At 43.7% G+C, this 21,910-nt stretch overlaps 1 protein-coding gene across 3 annotated transcripts in view; it reads right to left on the bottom strand.

Moving 5' to 3' along the window:
• Nucleotides 1-21,583, bottom strand: part of LOC126262248 (cytochrome P450 6k1-like) — a 247,612-nt gene extending 226,029 nt beyond the window's left edge. For all 3 annotated transcript variants that reach the window (XR_007546711.1, XM_049958733.1, XM_049958732.1), the window contains exons 1-3: nucleotides 21,476-21,583; nucleotides 10,025-10,251; nucleotides 1,882-2,120 (exon numbers count right to left, since the gene is read on the bottom strand). Coding sequence is in view for 2 of the 3 variants with exons in the window: in XM_049958733.1 (XP_049814690.1) it covers nucleotides 1,882-2,120; nucleotides 10,025-10,244 (459 nt within the window). In the remaining variant the exon portion in view is untranslated. The remainder of the gene's footprint in view (nucleotides 1-1,881; nucleotides 2,121-10,024; nucleotides 10,252-21,475) is intronic.
• Nucleotides 21,584-21,910: the final 327 nt, after the last annotated feature.

The raw sequence follows: 21,910 nt of genomic DNA on the forward strand, positions 1-21,910 counted from the left end.
ACCTTGACCTTCAGCCTAGACTACCATTATGCAAAGTTATCATGTCGCTACTATGACATATAGCTGGGCGCACAGTTCGTGTCAGTAGTCTGTGTGCCACCGTCCAGCGTTACATTGCAATCCAGACTTTATAGTCATCAGGATTAACCGTTATGGGGTAACAACAGGGTGAGGGTGGAAAAAGCTCTCAATTTTTTTTACTACGAAATTCCAATGTATATACATTGAAGAATTATTTCCCAAAATATTTAAAAAGTAGCGATTCTGTGAGCGTTTGAAGCTCAGCGTTCACGGCACGCCTCGGCGTTAGAGAACCGGTTCCCCGCTCACGCTCCCCATTTAAAGCGATTCGAGTAAACCTGATTTGCTGGAGCGTCGTTTGAGCGGTTTCACTCAAAATGTGAACGAAAGTTTCAGTAGTCTCATTTGAAGATACGCTCTAAAATCAGCGTTCAACCGTAGCGAAATTGTCACCATTGCTTCCAATTTGGCCGTATGTACATTCAATGTAGACCGTACTGCATTAATACACTTGGCAAATGCTCTTTAAGTCAAAATCGGTGACGAAATGCGTCGATTCCGTAAGAATAGAGACGGTAGGGGCGATACGTTCAGCGACGAAAAGACCGTTGAGGACGAAAATGAGGGTTTATCAGGTAAAAGTAACAGAAATCGGCCATCCGCTAGCAGGGGGCGACAATTATGTGGAGCAGGCATCGATGATATCCCGTAAGTTTCAAGCTTTGTCCCTTTTCTTATATGATAAATACCTGTCAAACTTTAAACGGGTTTTTCTCAAAACCATGTTTTTCGGCATGGTTGTCGTCGCCCACCCTACAATTTTCATTCTATTTTAATGATTTTTGGCCTTCCTTGAAGGAAACTGAATGCTCTTCGTCGTAGCAGATTTTTTTATGTATTTTGTATTTTTTTCAACCAAGAAAGAGGTGTCCAAAAATGGCCATATTTTTCAAATTTGACTCTTTTTTTCAAATCCCTACGATGAAGTGAAATTACATCTGTAAGGATCAGGGTGATATGCAAGTTTCGTGTTTCAGAAAATCACAACGAGATTTACAGCGACAACCGTCTATCTACCTCATTTCGGAGCTACCTCGGGAAAATCCCAATTACAGTGAAGATATTAATATTTTTCAATAAAAATACCAATTGTAGCAAATCTAATTTCTCTACTACATTCCAGTACGAAGAAATTCCTGAATTTGAGCAATATTTTCGTCCATCACCCTGTCCTTCGCCCTTAAGGTTTGTGAATGGAAGAACATGAATAGTACGGGGACGTTACGCTCTGTACGAGACTATCAGCCTCCTGAGAGGACCTAACTGTGCGCGGGCAGTTGGCGAGTTTTTGACGTAATATTAAGTGGAAACGGTGAATAGTCAATACTGCTACATCTTCAGCGAGATCAATCAGATCAGACGTGACGTTTGAAACTACTGATTTTTAGTAAAAAAACACGTCACGAACGTCGGTTTTTCATTATTGTGTCTCCCTCCATAAAGACAAAAATTCCGTAAGGGTGAGGTTCCATTTACACGACTGGAACATATAGCGTAAATGAAGTTTCCAATATGAAACATCAGTGTGTGATGAAACAAAACGTTCTGTACGGAGAAAAATCCAAGAAGACTAAACGGCATTGTTATGAAGTCATGTTTTCTTAATGTAGTGGTAATCGATTGTGAACCTATAGGCTGCGACAGTGTTCAAACTAGTCTGTATTGTCGTCGACCGCTTTGGAGGCCATCTCCACATAAGGGAAATATTTATAGCTTTAGAGAGACAATTTTCGCATCAAAGCCGTTGGGTTTGTAGCACAAAACGATTACGCCGTGGAACCGCATCACGCATCAACTCACCTTGAACATCACCTTTAGTTTTCCAGATGTGAACGTAGGGCTCAACTTGATTCTCAGCTGGCGCCACTTCTTTCCTCCCAACGCAAAGAGATGTTGGTTGAGAGGTTCTTCGTCGTCGATGAACAGTCCCCTGTCGTGGAACGTCCCGAAATCCTTGACAAGGACGTGGCGAATGAGTTCAGGGTCACGGATAAGCAGCAATGGTCGACGGAACCCGTAAAACCCGACATACCTCTCTCCTGAAATGAAAACAGAGCAGAGTTACGACATAAACTGACGGCGCACATCTTTCTGATGTAATAAAAGATGCCACCACAACGATCGTACCGATTCTCAGTGTTAGCTAGATCCGCAATTGAGACAAATAGAAAATCGTGTGGAACGTGACGCTACATTTCGAAGCCCACACGAGCCCTATGGTGAGGATCCCGTCTGTGCTTGATACGACTTAGGCCAACCAGATCTGCTGCTGACTATCACTGGCCTGCTTTGTTATCTAACAGCGACACGGATAATGGAATACTGGCTTTTATGCTGGCATTACACTATCATATTGCTGTGTCAAAGCTGATATGTCAAATATTTATGTCAAAGAAATTTGATGGTGTAATAGGGAACTTTGTCAAATCTCGCCTGTCGTCAAATAAATATGATCAAATCTAGGGCCTCGCGATAGATTTGAAAAGTCGTTTGTCGCCTGTTCACTGCAATGTGACATGTAATCTCTTTGAGCGCTGGCGTCGCTACAGCTATTTGACGTCTGTGTGTTACGTTTCTAAATATGGCTTCAAAGTTGGTGTGTTTCTTCGACTCTTATGGATTTTTTTTTATATAAACTTACTCCGACTAGTGTTGGGAGTGACAAAGGGGCTCAATGTATGCTATTAATTGTGTCTTGATGGGCAGGTGGAATGCCCTGCAGGCAACTTCATGTCCACAATCACAGATACAGCCATCCACCTCTACCTCTCGAAACACCCAGGTTGCTTTTCAACACGCCGGAATAGAGGATGTGGTCACACTCTAAAATAAAAAGTTCTTTCTTAGCTATTCCTTCTACTTCGTTTATGTTTGAATTCTGAATGCCACAAGCTAGAAAGCGCTCCATCCGTTTCGCACTTTTTATTAATTTTATATTTGTTGGAACACGGATTCCATTAATTAAATTATTCAAAAATAGAAATAGTTCTTATTGCCCATATAGTGTACTAAACATTTACTTATCTTCACGTATTTCGCCTTCCGTGCTTTATAAATCGCTTCAAACGTTTCTGGAATTACTTTGGTTAATGTGAAACGTAATATTCGAGTGCTGTGTTGTGGAGTAACTCTCTCTGCATCAAGAAATCGCAGTCTCACAGTTTGTCTGTCTTCTGCACATATAGCATTTCTCAAGAGAGTACTCTGTTTTGCAATATGAGAAGCCCCTTTACCGAGTAAATACTGAAATACTCTCTCATCCACTCGTAAGTAATTTATGTATTAATACCCGAATTCCTCGACTTGTAGCTCTCATAACAACTTTTGCACAATGCTTTTATTATATCGAAGTAATACCTAAGGCTTCATCCCAGTATGTTTCCTTTTCTTCCGTTGCTTTCTTCCAAATACACACACAATACAATTGTGGTACTAAAAACTGCAACGCATAACAACAAGCTGTTGTCCACCATCTCGAAATTTGACGAAGTATTTGACGACAGTGTAATACCCCTTTTTAGCGCCACGTCATAGATCTTTGTCAAAGAAATTTCGCGAATATTTTATCATATTCCATTGTCACCGATGTTGCGTGTACGCTAAACACCTCTACAAGAATAGAAGAAAAAAAACACACACACAAAATGCGCTGCACGTCGCTGGAGTGTACGGCTGCTAAGGACAAACAGTCGTTAGCAAAACTACTTCTGGACCACCATCCGGATCTCAGTTGTAGCTGGCTTGTTCAGGTACGTGGGGATCTGACCGAGGGTAGTGTTTACCTAGGTAATAATGAGACCAAAATGATAACTTCGCTACTGCATCGAGACTATCTCTAAGGTTCAAAATGGTTCAAATGGCTCTGAGCACTATGGGACTTAACGTCTGAGGTCATCAGTCCCCTAGAACTTAGAACTACTTAAACCGAACTAACCTAAGGACATCACACACATCCATGCCCCAGGCAGGATTCGAACCCACGACCGTAGCGGTCGTGCGGATCCAGACTGTAGCGCCTAGAACCGCTCGGCCACTCTGGCCGGCTATCTCTAAGGTCTGGAGTAGATATCGTTATGGTGTTTTGAGGCCATTCCATGTATTTGTGGTCTGGTTCACAGCAAGCCTGCCGATCGCCTGTGTAGGCCGATATTGTGGGCAGGCTAGTAACCATCGACACTGCCTCGTAGTTCCAGGTGTCTACGAGAACATGTCTGCTTTTCTTTAGCTGTCTGTTACTGGTCTGGAGTCTCCCTCTCTTCTCTACATTAATCATTTAATTTCAACCAGATCGAAATCACTGCAGCATGTGAAGAAGAAACGGACGCCGTCACAGTTCAGAGAGAAGCAGACCATCAGGTGGTTGGGATGGTTAGGACGACTTTGACAGGGAAAATTCATTAATTTAGATCCCTCCAAAGAACAAGAAAGCAACAGCTCCGAATACAGAACACTACCTTCGGAGTGACGACTGTTCTTATCAAAGGTAAACTGAAGAGCGAAAGAAACTGGTACACCTACCTAATATCGTGTAGGGCACCCGCGAACACGCTGAAATACTGCAAAACGACGTGGCAAGAACTCGACTAAAGTCTGAAGTAGTGCTGGAGGGAACTGACATCATGAATCCTGTAGGGCTATCCATAAATCCGTCAGAGGGATTGGAGAGCTCATCTCAACAGCATGTTGCAAGGCATCGAAGATATGCTCAATAATGCTCATATCTGGGGAGTTGGTGGCCAGCAGAAGTGTTTAAACTCAGAAGAGTGTCCCTCGAGCCACTCTGGAGCAATTCTGGACGGTGGGGTGTCGCATTGTCCTGCTGAAGTTGCCCAAGTCCGTCGGAATGCACAATGGACACGAATGGATGCAAGTGACCAGATAGGCTGATTACATACGTGTCACCTGTCAGAGTTGTAACTAGACATATCAGGCGTCCCATATCACTCAACTGCACACGCCCTACAGCATCACAGAACCTCCACAAGCTTGAACAGTCCCCCGCTGACTCTTAAGGTCCATAGATTCATCAGGTTGCCTCCATACTCGAACACGTCCAACCGCTGGAGAAAATCTGAAACGAGACTCATCTGACCGGGCAACATGTTTCCAATCATCAACAGTCCAATGTAGGTGTTGGGCCGGGGAGAAGCGTAAAGCTTTGTGTCGTACAGTAATTAAGGGTGCACGAGTGATCCCTCGTGTCCGAAAGCCCATATTTCCATATCGATGATATTTCTTTCAATTCTGCCTGTTAACAGATCTCTGTATTTGAATACGCATGACTACACCAGTTTCTTTGGCGCTTCCTCACTGCTACATATCTGCGGCTGTGTAGCCATTTTCAGGGATGGGCAGTATAACCTGACAAAAAAAAAAAAAAAAAAATGGTCGCAGAAAAACTATCGTCCAGTCATACGTTCTTAAAATGTAACTCTCTGGCGATGGCACATAGCTGGCAGAACTTGGAAATTAGCTATGAAACAATAACAAATAATAAGTATACCGTAGCTGAAACACCATATCGGCGTGCAGCAATCGCTCCTGGGTAGGTGTATTATAATTTGTGCCAGATGATTTCAGTCAAAGTGGAATGCTACAGCCATCCATTACTATGTTTTCTAAAATATGTTTGTATCTGATTTTTTTTGTAGATATCTGATGATCGAACATACACTATTTGATCAAAAGTATCCGGACACCCCCAAACACATACGTTTTTCATATTAGGTGCATTGTGCTGCCACCTACTGCCAGGTACTCCATATCAGCGACCTCAGTAGACATTAGACATTGTGAGAGCAGAATGGGGCGTTCCGCGGAACTCATAGACTTCGAACGCGGTCAGGTGATTGGGTGACTTGTGTCATACGTCTGTACGCCAGATTTCCACACTACTAAAAATCCCTAGGTCCACTGTTTCCGATGTGGTAGTGAAGTGGAAACGTGAAGGGACACGTACAGCACAAAAGCGTACAGGCCGACCTCGACTGTTGACTGCAGAGACCGCCTACAGTTGAATTGGGTCATAATGTGTAATAGGCAGATATCTATCGAGACCATCACACAGGAATTCCAAACTGTATCAGGATCCCTTGCGAGTACTATGACAGTTAGGTCGGAAATGAGAAAACGTCGAACGGCTGCTCATAAGCCACACATCACGCCGGTAAATGCCAACGACGCCTCGCTTGGTGTAAGGAGCGTAAACATTAGACGTCTGAACAGTGGAAAAACGTTGTGTGGAGTGACGAATCGCGGTGCACAATGTGACGATCCGATGGCAGGGTGTGGGTATGGCGAATGCCCTGTGAACGTCATCTGCCAGCGTGTGTAGTGCCAACAGTAAAATTCGGAGGCGGTGGTGTTATAGTGTGGTCGTGTTTTTCAGGGAGGGGGCTTGCAGCCCTTGTTGTTTTGCGTGACACTATCACAGCACAGGCCTACCTTGATGGTTTGGTTGGGTTGTTTTGCGGGAAGAGACCAAACAGCGAGGTCATCGGTCTCATCGGATTAGGGAAGGACAGGGAAGGAAGTCGGCCGTGCCCTTTGAAAGGAACCATCCCGGCAGTTGCCTGGAGCGGTTTAGGGAAATCACGGAAAACCTAAATTAGGATGTGGGGACGCGGGACTTGATGTTTTAAGCACCTTCTTGCTTTCCACTGTTGAAGAGCAATTCGGGATGGCGATTACATCTTTCAACCGATCGAATACCTGTTCGTAATGCACGGCCTGTGGTGGAGTGGTTACACGGCAATAACATCCCTATAATGGACTGGCTTGCACTGAGTCATGACCTGAATCCTACAGAACACCCTTGGGATGTTTTGGAACGCCGAATTCGTGCCAGGCCTTACCGACCGTTATCGATACCTCTCCTCAGTGCAGAACTCCGTGAAGAAAGGGCTGCCATTCCCCAAGAAACCTTCCAGCACCTGTTTGAACGTGTGCCTGCGAGAGTGGAATCTGTCATCAAGGCTAAGAGTGGGCCAACACCGTACTGAATTCCAGCATTAGCGATGGAGGGCACAACGAACTTGTAAGTCATTTTCCGTCAGGTGCCCGGATACTTTTGATCACATAGTGTATATTGTGTTCGAACATTATGAATTGCATCGAAGAAAACGGTCTATTGACACACAGTCAACACTGATTTAGAAAACATCGTTCTTGTGAAACACAACTAGCTCTTTACTCACACTGTGTTGAGTGCTATTGACAAGGGATTTTAAATTCATTCCGTATTTCTAGATTTCCGGAAGGTTTTTGACACTGTACTACACAAGCGGCGTGTAGTGAAATTGCGTGCTTATGAAATATCGCCTCAGCTATATGACTAGATTCGTGATTTCCTGTCAGAGAGGTCACAGTTCGTAGTAGTTGACGGAAAGTCATCGAGTAAAAGTAGTGTTATAAGCCCTTTGCTGTTCCCTATCTATGTAAACGATCTGTGAGAGAACCTCAGCAGCCGTCTTCGGTTGATTGCAGATGACGCAGTCGTTTATCGACTAGTAAAGGCATCAGAAGATCAAAACAAATTGCAGAACGATTTAGAAAAAATATCTGTATGGTGCGAAAATTGGCAATTGACTCCACATAACGAAAAGTGTGAGGTCGCCCACATGAGTGCTAAAAGGCATCCGCTCAACTTCGGCTACACGATAAAGTGCAGCGGCAGCAGCCGAGCCGACAGGACGCAGCACTTGTCTGATAAACTGTAAACTAATTGAGTCTTTGTTTTTTGTTCACGTACTTCTGCCAAGAAGTGAGCTGTACGTGTGTATTTTACTGTGTAGACTAGTGGTTAGAAAATTAATAGTAGTTTTTGTTTTTGCGTAAGTCTTATGAATATCCTTGTGCAGTGTAAATTTTCCCGTCGCCAGAAACTCTGTGGCGCTACGAAGTTTTAATTTTGTGCTAGTAGACAGCACACAGTTTAGATCACTGAATTCTAGTTTGAATATTTATCTCGCGCAGTCACTTTTCGGCAAACAGAATTTCTAATAACTGGTATCTTTAAATACATCATCTTCAGTAGAGAATTTTATTTCTGTTTAATAGTTTGCGGTCCTGCTTCGATCGGGTCGCGGTCCGTCTTGCACCAACCGCATCTTGTCGAAATCAGGTTCACTTTGGATAAAGAGGGAGAAATCATCTTCCGAAATCTTCACATACCGTTCGGCAGCCACAGTGCCATCAAGGAATATCGCACCGATTACTCTCTGACTGGTTCAAATGGCTCTGAGCACTATGCGACTTAACTTCTGGGGTCATCAGTCGCCTAGAACTTAGAACTAATTAAACCTAACCAACCTAAGGTCATCACAAACATCCATCACACACAACCATTTGCTGTTCGCCGGCAGGTTTTCCAGAAAGTGGTGACAAACTCCTTCCATCCTCTGGCAATCACTCGCTCTACAGCCAGTCCTCTCGGCCACCACCGAAACTCGTTTAGAAGTATCCGGAGAAGTCCGTGATTTTCTGGCTCCAGAGAGCCTCTTCCTCCCCCTCCTCCCTAGATACCGGTGAACCAGCTGTGGCATCCACAATACCCACAGGACGAACTCATAGACCAAGCAGAAAATAGTGTGTTGCAAATGCACAAAGCATGTCTAGAGGGGATAGGCAAAATAATGTGAAGAGTGGTAATAATGGGATGGTTGTGTCTGACGGTCAGCAACGCAGGTAATGCAGGTGTCGCACTGGACTGTGCGTGTTCAATACGGACTACGCATCAGTGCAGGTTGTTTACGAGTAGTGCACACTTCGTATTTCCATCCAGAGGCTGAGGTCGACGTGCAATGAAAGACCTAACAGAGTTCTAAAGAAGGCAGATTGTGGAGGTCCGATTAGATGCAGCATCAGTAACCAAGACAGTCAACTTACTGAATGTTCCAAGAGCAACTGTTTCAACAGTCATGAGAGCGTACACAAAAATATTACAGACGTCACCGTGTAAACGTAATAGTGGGCGAAAATGCAAAACTAAATGTCAGAGATCGTCGTACACTAACACGGATTGTGTCAAAACAACACAAACCTACAGCGGTTAAAGTGACTGCAGAGCTCAGTAGCCTTTTTAGATACCCCGTATCTATCGACACTGTCCGCCAAGAACTCCATAAAGCGAATATTCATGGACGAGCTGCTATACCGAAACCATTAGTGACGACAAGCAATGCAAAGAAGCGTAAAACATTGTGTCAGGGACATAAATCTGGACGTCTGACCTGAGGAAATACATCATATTTTCCTACGAGTCGGGTTTACGTCTGGAGAACCCCAAAAGAAGCCTACAATCCTGACTACTTGATTCCAACAGTTAAGTGTGGAGGTGGTTGTGTGATTATGTAGGCAGCCATATCATGATATTCTGGTGGTCCCAACATTACTCTCAAAGGCCGTGTTACAGCCATCGATTACGTGAACATTTTAGGTGATCAGGTGCACTCCATGATTCAAATGTTGTTCCACAACAATGCTGACATATTTCAGGACGATAACGCACCCATTCACACAGCCAGGACAGTACAATAACGGTGTGAGGAGCATGCAACTGAACAACGTCTTCCCCACCCAGCACAGCCCCGGACTTGAACGTTATCGAACCCTTGTGGGCGCTATCGGAGCGCAGATTCCGGAGCAAATTTCCGTCTCTCTCGTCACTACAGGAATTAGAAGAGTCTCTGATCGAAGAGTGGCACAACATTCCACTGGAGACTATACAATCGTTATATTCCAGTATTCCAAGAAGAAACGCAGCTGTATTACGGATAAATGGGCGTCCAACTCCCTATTAACAAAACCATTCCCAAGTAAGTGTGGGTGTTCACATAGTTTTCCCTATCCCCTGTTTATTATCACAGCTTATAGCACAGACTCGCTTAATTAGTAATGAACAGTTTCATATACAGGTAACTGACGAAAATTTAAAATTCCTTACTTGGCAGCTGATTGTACATTTTCTGCAGTGTCTCGCCGAGAGATTCTTGGCCTAGGATGCTTCTCCGGAAGTTTCCAAACGGAACTGTAGGTTCCGCGTACGGCACCCCCTTGTTCTTCCAGTATCTGTAGCTACTGGAGAACCACAGGTAGAGGGAGAGCACGGCCGCCGACAAGACGACCACCAACTCGGCGATCCAAGAGTCCAGGAGCAGCGCCATCTTCAGTCTAAAAAAAAAGGAAGCAGGGAGCGTGTAACACTATTATCGAGTATGAGTGGTTAGTACAGTGTAATTAACTGTATTTAATTATGAAGTGTTTATTCTTTACGCGTTAAGTCCTTTGAATTGTTGGAGGGAAATGGAAAATTGTGATGCATTTTTTGATTTAACAGTGTCCTAAAATAATGAAACTTTATTAAATATGTCTGTTTGTGAAAACAAGATTGTATGTAGAAAACTGGTTCATACTTATGGATCTTGCATTGTGAAACAGAAAAGACGTACGGAACCCCCTCCACTACCGAAGGGGTTGGCGCGCGAGAAAAGGTGGAAGTGGCGGCCAGTTTGGGCGGCAACAGAGAGACCACGTGACGCAGTCAGTGGCTAGCAGTCGCATAGTCAACACCACAGGTGCCAAGTGAGGTATTCCGAAACCAAATCTATGATGGAATGGCCTCGGATGGTGCTCCGGCTTTAAAAAGGTGCTGCCGCATTTGAAAAGGCGCTAAAGATAATGAATACACCGCCAAGAAGAAATAAATAGAGTTTAAAACCGCCAGAAGGAAATCTGATAGCCACCACGTGCTTGCCACCACTATTGCTCCACGGCTTCTCCTACTTTGGAAAACCTATGTATGCCAATACGAACCAGTGTGCTTGTGTGTGCTTTTGCAATAATAATTCAAGTGTTGTAAAATTTGTGTTTGGATTTTGAAACTGTTCTCTTCATGATACCAAGCAGGGTCCTATCCTAAAAGCAATAAAGACCGAGTATCCTGTTTATGAGGAAATGCAAATTTGTTCCTATTTAAATGTGCCTAAATTTCAGTTTTAAAGTATATAAAAGTTGTTAGTTAAATCATTTGTTTTATAGATAAAGAGAGAGGCACATTACTTTAAACTTCTTAAAAAAAGCTTTATTTTGCTTTGAATTGCTACTACTTTTATTGTGCCAAAGTTAGTGCTAAAGAGTTTAAATGTTGATAATTAAAATCTCTTGCTTACCAAGTAATGAAAAAGGCACATGATGCTAAACCTATTTGAAACTTTACTTTACCCTGAATTTATTTCCGAAGCTAAATAAGAATACTGCTAGTGTAAATTGTTATAAAGCATTGAGGACTAAATAATCTTAAGTGGGGTTGTAATTCAGCATTTATGTGAAGCAAATAGTTTCTGAAATGTGTACATAGTTGCTTATAAAGGAAGGGACAGTTTAAGCGCCCCCACTTTAATCTTTGCTAGTATGAAAAGGTTAATTTCAATTTTGTTTCTGCTATTTAAATCTGAAACATTACTAGAGTGAAATGAATATGAAATGTGATAGTATATTGTTATTTTATTGCATTTGTGATGTGTATGTTTTTGGTCCAACTTGAACTCTTGTCTGGTGCCACTTAGTCTTGTGAGATATTTGATAACATTTAGTGCTGACTTAGTTAAAGGTTGAGGTAATGACTGTTATTAATAAGGGGAAGTCCCATTTACATTGCTGCAACTGATTATCTGCACAATTGATAACTACTGCTACCGACTGTGCAGTTCGGCTCGTTGTTGTGTGTGTGTCCATTGCACTTTACTAATAAAAAATTTATGAAAGTCCCTTTTGAAAGAATATATATACAGGGTGGTCCATTGATCGTGACCGGGCCAAATATCTCACGAAAAAACTACAAAGAACGAAGGGGGAGACCAGATGGCGCTATGGTTGGCCCGCTAGATGGCGCTGCCATAGATCAAACGGATATCAACTGCGTTTTTTAAAATAGGAACTCCCATTTTTTATTACATATTCGTGTAGTACGTAAAGAAATATGAATGTTTTAGTTGGACCACTTTTTTCGCTTTGTGATAGATGGCGCTGTAATAGTCACAAACGTATAAGCACGTGGTATCACGTAACATTCCGCCAGTGCGGACGGTATTTGCTTCGTGACACATTACCCGTGTTAAAATGGACCGTTTACCAATTGCGGAAAAGGTCGATATCTATCCGGCGAACGGTCCGGACACTTGGATGATGTCTTGCAGGATACCGAGCAGCATACATAGCACACGCCCGTTGGGCTTTTTGATCACAATAGCCATACATCAACACGATATCGACCTTTTCCGCGAAACACAACTAGCTCTTTATAGTCATCAAGTAATGAGTGCTATCGACAGGGGATGTCAAATTGATTCCATATTTTTAGATTTCCAGAAGGCTTTCGACACCGTTCCTCACAAGCGTCTTCTAACCAAACAGCGTGCCTATGAAATATCGCGTCAGTTGTGCGGCTGGATTCGTAATTTCCTGTCAGAAAGGTCACAGTTCGTAGTAACAGACGGAAAGTCATCGATTAAAACAGAAGTAATATCCGGCGTTTCTCAAAGAAGTGTTACAGGCCATCTACTCTTCCTGGTCTATATTAACGACATAGGAGACAACTGAGTAGCCGTCTTACATTGTTTGCAGATGATGCTGTGATTTACCATCTTGTAAAGTCATCAGATGACTATAACGAATTGAAAAATGATTTAGATAAGATATCTGAATGGTGCTAAAAGTGGCAATTGACCCTGAATAAAGAAAAGTGTAAAGTTATTCGCATGAGTAATAAAAGAAATCAGATAAATTTCGATTACGCGGTAAGCCACACAAATCTGAAGGCTGTAAATTCAACTAAATACTTAGATATTACAATTACAAATAACCTACATTGGAACGATCACATAGATAATATTGTGGGCAGAGCAAACCAAAGACTGCGATTCATTGGCAGAACACTTAGAAGGTGCAACAGGTCTACCAAAGAGACTGCTTACACTACACTTTTCCGCCCGGTTCTGGAGTACTGCTGTGTGGTGTGGGATCCGCATCAGGTGGGACTGATAGATGACACCGAAAAAGTACAAAGAAGGGCAGCTCGTTTTGTATTATCGCGAAATAGGGGAGATAGTGTCACAGACATGATACGTGAGTTGGAGTGGAATCATTAAAACAAAGGCATTTTTCGTTCTGACGGGAACTTCTCATGAAATTTCAATCACCAGTTTTCTGCTGCGATTGCGGAAACATTCTATTGGTACCCACCTACATAGGGAGAAATGATCATCTCGATAAAATAAGTGAAATCAGGTCTCGCACAGAAAAATTTAAGTGCTCGTTTTTCCCGCGCGCCGTTCGAGAGTGGAACGGTAGAGAGACAGCTTGGAGGTGGTTCATTGAACCATCTGCCAGGCACTTTATTGTGAATAGCAGAGTAATCACGTAGATGTAGATGTAAAGTAGACAGGCGAATGCGACTTGGTTCATAGGACGGGGCCGCCCTTCTAGAACGCTCCGAACTGGACAAACAGAGTTTTAAAGTGAAGTGGTTTGAGATGAGAGAGGAGCAAAACATGTGAGCATATGAGGCTATATTAGCAACAAGGTGTACGTTTTGGAAGCCGCCATCTTGAATGCACCTCGTAGTTTTCAGTGGTGAGGGGTGGGGTTGGGGGGCGGGGAGGGGTCGTGTGGCACATCAGAGAAAGAAGAACTACGAGAGAAAAAACTTGGTGCCTTTCATTTTAGCATAGCATTTGTCATTATAGACTTAAGACGGTTTCTTCCTTACAAATCAACATCAAGCGTGACCCACGAAGCGGCGGTGAAACTCGCCGGGAATTTCCGTGAAACTGGCTCTGTTGGAGACAAAACTGGACGTTCGAAAACGGCTACTGATGAAGCAGCGGTAGAGTCCAAAGAGCGTACTCGCCGCCTCTCGCGGGAAAACGAGCCAGCCGCGCCCCAGGGAGCGGACTGTTGGTGCTAGTGCTAGCTTACCTGTACGTGAGTTGGTTAGCGCCCATGAGGAATGGATGAAAGGGATAACAATGACACTACAAAGTTCTGAAAACTCATGAAACATAAGCTGTAGCCTTTATGCGTTATCACCAACGTTTTGGAATGACTCTTGGTAGTACACTATCTTTGAGCAGATATCTCAACAAAAACTTATTGGAAAATAAACACACGGAAAAACCTTACAAAGAAACTTTGCAGTACTAACTGGGGAGCTTCAGCAGACACGCTCCGAACTTACGTGCTCGGTTAAGTGTATTGTACCGCCGAATATTATGCTCCGGTGTGGTTCAAGACTCCACACGTAAATAAGACGGACACTTGGCTCAATAGAACAATAAAACCATGAGAATCATCACCGACTGCATAAGAACTACTCCACTGCACTGTTCCGTTAAGAAGACAACAATAAATATCTCCAACTTCCCATCCATGAAGATATTCCCTGGATGACAAGAAACCGACTTAGTTGCAGAAATCCACCCGTGCGACTGCTCCAACAACTTGCTGATAGAAATTTGGTGTACAGGTGGGAGAAAGTCGAGGAAAATTTTAGAGAATTTGTTTAAAATAAATTATTTCAAAAGACCCAATCAAATCTTTAAAAGTTTTCTCCTAGAGCAACTCCCTCTGTATCTACGTCACACAAGTTGCCTGCCTTTCAGAATCGAGGCAGCTCTTCCCAATTGTAGCTACTGACAAGGGACGCCTTGAGCCCTCTGCTGAAACTGCTAGCGAATTCTCGCCATTGGTTTTAGTCAACAGCGTGCGTGGGATACTTCGACTAGAACAGACGTCTTATTTTGGCTCTGCACGCCATGACTGACCCGCCATCAACAAGAACCGCTTACTCTCTCGTTACCCACTTTATTTAGTTGTTCGTCCTCCTAGTCTGGCCTACACCCGCTAACTTCCGACCCTAGGCGCGCCCCTTGTGTTCCGTACATGGAAATATATTCCCTTTGTTTGACTTAATTTCCTGTTCTGTCATTTAACGGCATCCCTCGATGCCCACACGATAATTCATGAGCGCTCGAACTCCTGTACATTGTCGTCATAAGCCGTAGGCAACAACGTTCTTCATTATTCCGGCCCATGTACATTGGGGTCAAAAAGCGACAAACCATGGATTCTGACGATCCTGGTATTGTACATAATTTACTATTGATACTAGGCGACTTGAGGTCCCAAGCACATACACAGTAATAATGACACGATTAACACTTGTGTTGTCGAAATCGATAGGACGCTGTGTGACATACAGGATTGCGGAAGGAAAGGAATGAACTTTTTCTGCCTTCCCTCTTCTTTCTCATCTCTCTACATTCTCTTTCCCGAACTTTTATTCTTTTTTTCTCCATGCCTTCTGTCTTTCGTAAGTGGTAGTTCTTGTTCTTGTTCTTGTTTTTGGAGAAGAAGACCAGACAGCGAGGTCATCGGTCTCATCGGATTAGGGAAGTATGGGGAACGAAGTCGGCCGTGCCCTTTCAAAGGAACTATCCCGGCATTTGCCTGGAGTGATTTAGGGAAATCACGGAAAACCTAAATCAGGATGGCCGGACGCGGGATTGAACCGCCGTCCTCCCGAATGCGAGTCCAAAGTGGTAGTTGTTTGACTGGTTAACTCAATGCACGAAGCTAAGATTTGTTAAGTAATGTACCGCAATAAGAATTGTAATGAATAATGGAGGAGAATTAATCTGTCCTACCACTGTAAGTTGGTAAGTGGGGATATGACGACTTTCGACTGTTATCCCCCAGAGGACAGCGAAGTTTTGGTTCAAATGGCTCTGAGCACAATGGGACTTAACGTCTCAGGTCATCAGTCCCCTAGAACGTAGAACTACTTAAACCTAACCAACCTAAGGACAACACACACATCCATGCCCGAGGCAGGATTCGAACCTGCGACAGTAGCGGTCGCGCAATTCCAGACTGAAGCCCCTAGAACCGCTAGGCCACACCGGCCGGCAGCGAAGTTTTGTTGGTATAAACTGATGTATGATGTTATTTTATTGAGGTTCTGTGGTTAATGTAGTTGAAGGTAATTATGTGCAGGCAAGAGCTCCTATGATAGTTGTTTTAAGTGTTGTTATTTCAGTTGTATATATAATGTTTTGTTGTGGAAACTGAGGGGGATCCGATGAATGTTAATTATATTTCTAATTGTTTGAGAGGAGATGATTCGCTCATGTTAAATAGTCTATTTTATGCTGTCGCCCCAAGAGGTCAGAGTAGAACAGTTAACCATGATTCATTCTGCCATGCAGTGAGTATCCAGTCGAGACAGCTGTGTTTTTGGAGTCGTTTTAAGTCGCAGCTTCTGTCACCTGCGTACGCTTACCGTAAGCCTAGACCTCATAGTACAAACACGTGGACCGGCACAGCTGTCACCTTGCGATAAGCAAGCCACGTAAACAAGTTACCGTTTCTAAATGGTTCAAATGGCTCTAGACACTATCGGACTTAACATCCATGCCCAAGCCAGGATTAGAACCTGCGACCATAGCAGCAGCGCGGTTCGGGAATGAAGCGCCTAGAACCGCTCGGTCACAACGGCCGGCAAGCTACCGTTTCTCTTCCCCTTCTTCGTCTGGTCAGTCATAAAGTAAGTCTAATTTTCATTTGATTTTTAAGTCAATTATTGCATAGGTTTTGAGTGACCCTAAACTATAATGAATTTTGTGGGAAACTATTCCATCACATTTAGTTAGGTCTTTTCTTCACTACCTTTGTTTTCAGTTATAGTTCTTCTTTAACTACGAATTTATTTGGGACAAAGCACTTGCTCACTTGAGTATTGATTAGTATATCCTAAGTTCTAAGTGGTTATGGGTAAACGTTAATAACTTTGTGAGAAGGATGTCCAAGTACGTATCCATTGTATTACGTGGAAAGTTTAGCTATTTCTGAAGATTTTGAGATCGGATGATAGTACGTAATTTGTATTATTCAGCTTTCTTGTACAAGTTTGATGTGCGGGTCACCTGTAAATGCATTAAGTATACCTTGCTAAGGCCTTTTTATAACGCTACTTTAAAAGTCCGCTTTGTCGAGTGTTTCGTTTGTTGCCAAATACAGAATCAGCAGTCTCTCTTTGCTATGTCTATTCTGTTTGTCTTTTATTGTCCAATACTATGTCTATTCTGTTTGTCTTTCATTGGTCAACAGCTGTGTGATACTTTGAATTTTCATGTAATTTTTCTAACTAATGTTCCGCTGCTCAGCAGGCAAGCTAATTTCACTGTCGGTTCAGAGTATTTATTTCCCTATTTTCTTTCAAGGCGCCGCTCGTAAGGGTTAAAAATAATTGCGCGTTTTTAATTCTGATTGATGCCCGTTGAATACCGTTTCCCTCCAGTGTCTCTTTATAAAACTTTCCTGCTCTGTCTCCAGTGAAATTACTAACATTCACTTTTTTCCTTACGTACGTGTTTACGTAGTATATTAAGTCCTGCAGTACTTTGCCATGCTGTGACCCTTGAGTATCAGAATTTTCGCGTCTTGAGATGATTCTGTTGTAGTACGTACGCAAACAACAACTTCCTGAAACTACTGGCCAGCGTCTTCTGAGTTTTTTGTTTGCTGAAAATCGACACAGAGATTGATCCTGTCGTCCTATTTCTGTTTCAAAATTGGACCAAATACAGTATTGACGGTCTGAACTAAGGCTTGCTAAACATTATTTTCTGTGCTGCCTTGCATCTGGTTTTGTCATACAAAAGTTTCATGTACACATTTGGTGCCCGCTCTGTGCTTGGTGTTTAGCCTGCTGGCAGACAGCTTTATCTCCCTCTCTTTCTGGGCGTACTTAGTGTTATATATCGCCCGTGCACGCCACCTGTTGTGCTTCAGAAAACGTTTTCGTCAAGATCGCATTAGCAAGGATACGTGTGCTGTGCCGAGGGCTGAAAATCTCGTCTCCCCCTCTCCCCTCACTCCCTCCAACCTCGCGTGTGCCTACCTCTCCGCTCTTTCCCCTCCCGCAAGACGTGCGATATGCCTGCATATAATACCCCCCCCCCCCCGCCGAGGGCTGAAAATCTCGTCTCCCCCTCTCCCCTCTCTCCATCCAACCACGCGTGCGCCTACCTCTCCGCTCTTTCCCCTCCCGCAAGACGTGCGATATGCCTGCATATAATACCCGCCCCGCCGAGGGCTGAAAATCTCGTCTCCCCCTCGCCCCTCACTCCCTCCAACCTCGCGTGCGCCTACCTCTCCGCTCTTTCCCCTCCCGCTAGACGTGCGATATGCCTGCATATAATACCCGCCCCGCCCATCACCCTATTGGAGAGGAGCGCCATTACAGATTGTCGACGTCACACATGCTCCGCTTGGAAGCCACGTGCTCATCTCCCATCAGCTGGAAGTTTCTTTACAAACACGCGCTCCTGTCGCACTGAGCACAGTCTACCTGCAAATCTTTTCGTATTTTATGAACTGGTTATAAACTCACAGCATTCTTTCTCATTTTTTATGTGAAATTTTATGTATAGGACGAGGATTTTGGCGTTTTCCGAAGATGTATCGAAGCTGAGGCAGTGAAAGCTCATCAGATGTTCTGGCTAGTTTATGCTACAATTTCTCTACTTGAAACTACTGAGTAATTTTGAACTAAGTGTAATATTTCGCCGCGCTGGATTAGCCGAGTGGCTTAAGGCGCTGCAGTCGTGGACTGTGCGGCTGGTCCCGGCGGAGGTTCGAGTCCTCCATCGGGTATGGGTGTGTGTGTTTGTCCTTAGGATGATTTAGGTTAAACAGTGTGTAAGCTTAGGGACTGATGACCCTAGCAGTTAAGTCCCATAAGGTTTCACACACATTTGAAAATTTTTTGTAATATTTCACTGTCTTTCACTCTTACAGTGTACTTCTAAGAGCCCCACTGTGTGTTATATTTTGAAGGACTCTTACTCTATGACGTGATATAAGGTATTTTAATTTGAGTAGGTAGACTGTTAATAGTAGAAATTCATGAGTCCTGACATGTAGCCTTTGCTATCCCCTGATTTCACCCATATTTACAGTATTTTGTCAGCGCAAGAAAATGCTTTGTACTCTGTATTTTAACATGGGCTAATACAGATAAAAGTTTTCATGTGAATTATGGTACATAATCTCTTCAACGTACCAATTACATTCAACATTTTACTGAATTATCTTAATATTTTGTAGCCTGTGGAACTTTGTGCAACTGTCACCTGCACAAATAGTCAGATGACGTAGAAAGATTTTACTTAGATTATCACTCTTTTTCAAATTTACTTAATCCAGTTCCAATGTACGTCAGGTGATAATGTTCTGCAGGAAGCTGATTTGCCGGCCGCGGTGGTCTAGCGGTTCTGGGGCTGCAGTCCGGAACCGCGGGACTGCTACGGTCGCAGGTTCGAATCCTGCCTCGGGCATGGGTGTGTGTGATGTCCTTAGGTTAGTTAGGTTTAAGTAGTTCTAAGTTCTAGGGGACTTATGACCTAAGATGTTGAGTCCCATAGTGCTCAGAGCCATTTGAACCAGCCATTTGAAGCTGATTTACAATGTTTTTAACCCAAATACTTTGATTATCATAGAATTAACTATTCTGTTATGTTGTTTATGCATTTTACGTTTTGGTATTAGATCCACTATGTAGCAACTAGATTAATATTTGCCAGACACTACAAACAAGTTCACGTTTCTAGGGACGCCTGTAAACCACTAAAAGGTCAGTGCTGTTTAGTTCAGCCAGCATCTACTTTCTGTGACACTTAGTTTAGTACCAGAACAGTTAATTAATAATGGATTTTTCCCTTAAAATTAGCAAAAGCCATAATAGTTCATGACGGTGATTTTGAATCGATTTCAGTATTTCATCGTCCAGTTTTGGTCATTTTGCATTCATTCCTCTTCTTGCACATTTAGTTTTCCTCATATTTGGTTCAAATGGCTCTGAGCACTATGGGACTTAACTTCTAAGGTCATCAGTCCCCTACAACTTAGAACTACTTAAACCTAACTAACCTAAGGACATCACAAACATCCATGCCCGAGGCAGGATTCGAACCTGCGACCGTAGCGGTCGCGCGGTTCCAGACTGTAGCGCCTATAACCGCTCGGCCACCACGGCCGGCTTCCTCATATTTCTCAGTTCTTCTTTACTAGCCCGTCAATCGCGAATGGTTTTTTTTCGGTTGGTGGAGGGCCGAAATAGTGCTCAGCTACACTCTTTCCATGTTCTTCTGCATATACTATTACTCTCAATTTACAGCGAGCGTCATATGAATTCCTTTTATTTTTTCTATTACGAATCTAGCTATTAGCAAAAATATTGCACTGTTACCGATAACACAAATCACTTTCAATTCCAATTCACTGGCACCGTAGACTGAAATGCCGTGTCACAGGCTAGACAGTGGACAGTGTTTTGGGATTGTGATGGCGGGGTGGGAGAGAGACAGTGTTAGCAAGCTTGTGAATCCCTGCAACTCATTTTCGTCGCATCGATGCACGGTTGTCAGATAGGTATACGTTTCCCACGGCACTGAATATATGGCCATTTTAAGACTAGTGGGAACACTGGCTGTTTTTATTTTAATTTCGTGTGTAAGAGACACCGAATTTCGGAGGAAATTTTTCGAAGGAAAAAGTGCGTTTTGTAGTCCGTAAGATACGGTAAATGAATCCGTAAGATACGGTAAATGAACCGGCGGGCTGCTGACAGCGAAATTTAGACTGAAGGGGTAGCCCTGCTATCAGGTGCGGCGGAACATAAAGAGCAAACAGCGGCGACGAGCGAAAATGTGTACCGGACCGGATTCGAATACGGGTTCTTCTACTTACATAGGCAGGAGATCCCAGGTTCGAGTCCCGGTCCGTTACACATTTTCGCAGGTCGTCAGTGTTTCCGCTTACTGTGCCGCTACAGCTGATAGCAGTGATCTCCCTTCAATTGACATACAGTGTTGCGGGGTCAGCGTGGTGTCTGTTCTTTGGCAAGAACAGACACCACGCATTCAAATAAGTGTACGTTGACCTGTAAGGATGATGGTGATGGTGGTGGTGGTGGTGGTGTGGTGTGGTGTGTATTGGACGTCCAAAGCGATCTTCAGCGCCCTTACTCAACTAATGGGATACGATTGTGATTTTCTGTGTGGAAAGTATGCACCAGAAGGTAAAATATAAAATACAAACCTCAGCCACGCTGAGGCACTTCCACTCACACTCACACGCGCGCATGGCTCAAGGCAGTTCGTGATTAAAATATGCAGACTATAACTACACAACAAGTAAATCACTGCAACGGGGAACTGTATCTGGTTGAACAATGGGAAAATAATAGATGAAGCAGTGACCCTGGAAACACATTAAAATTTTGTAGCTAAGATACTATTGAGCAGATCGGACATCACACAGAGGTAGGGCCAGGTACCTGGGTCTGTGACGACGACTTCTGCACTGTCCGGGGTGTGAACTGCTGCTGCAGCTGCCCGCGGATGACTGTGGCGGCGTCTGCCCGCCAACCGCGCTTTTAAGTCTGCGAGCAGGCGGCGTGCTGTGACGTTTCACACGCCGTCGGCGATAGAGGCGGCGGATCACATCAAGGTCAGCTTCCGCGGGCGATACCCCCCCCCCCCACCCCCCCACTCACAGGAGGGACTGCGGGAACTTTAATAGTCCACACTCTCCTGAAATATCGGAACGAAATTCACTTGACTTCACCTACACGCACAACAAGTACGAGGGCTATTCGGAAAGTAAGGCCCGATCGATCGCGAAATGTAAACCACAATTAAAATCCGATTACATTTTCCATAGATGTGCTGGGCAGTATCTGTTGTACGACTGTAGAACGCGTCACGTCGCT

The sequence above is a fragment of the Schistocerca nitens genome, chromosome 6 (assembly GCF_023898315.1).
Source record: "Schistocerca nitens isolate TAMUIC-IGC-003100 chromosome 6, iqSchNite1.1, whole genome shotgun sequence".
Classification (NCBI taxonomy): Eukaryota; Metazoa; Arthropoda; class Insecta; order Orthoptera; family Acrididae; genus Schistocerca; species Schistocerca nitens.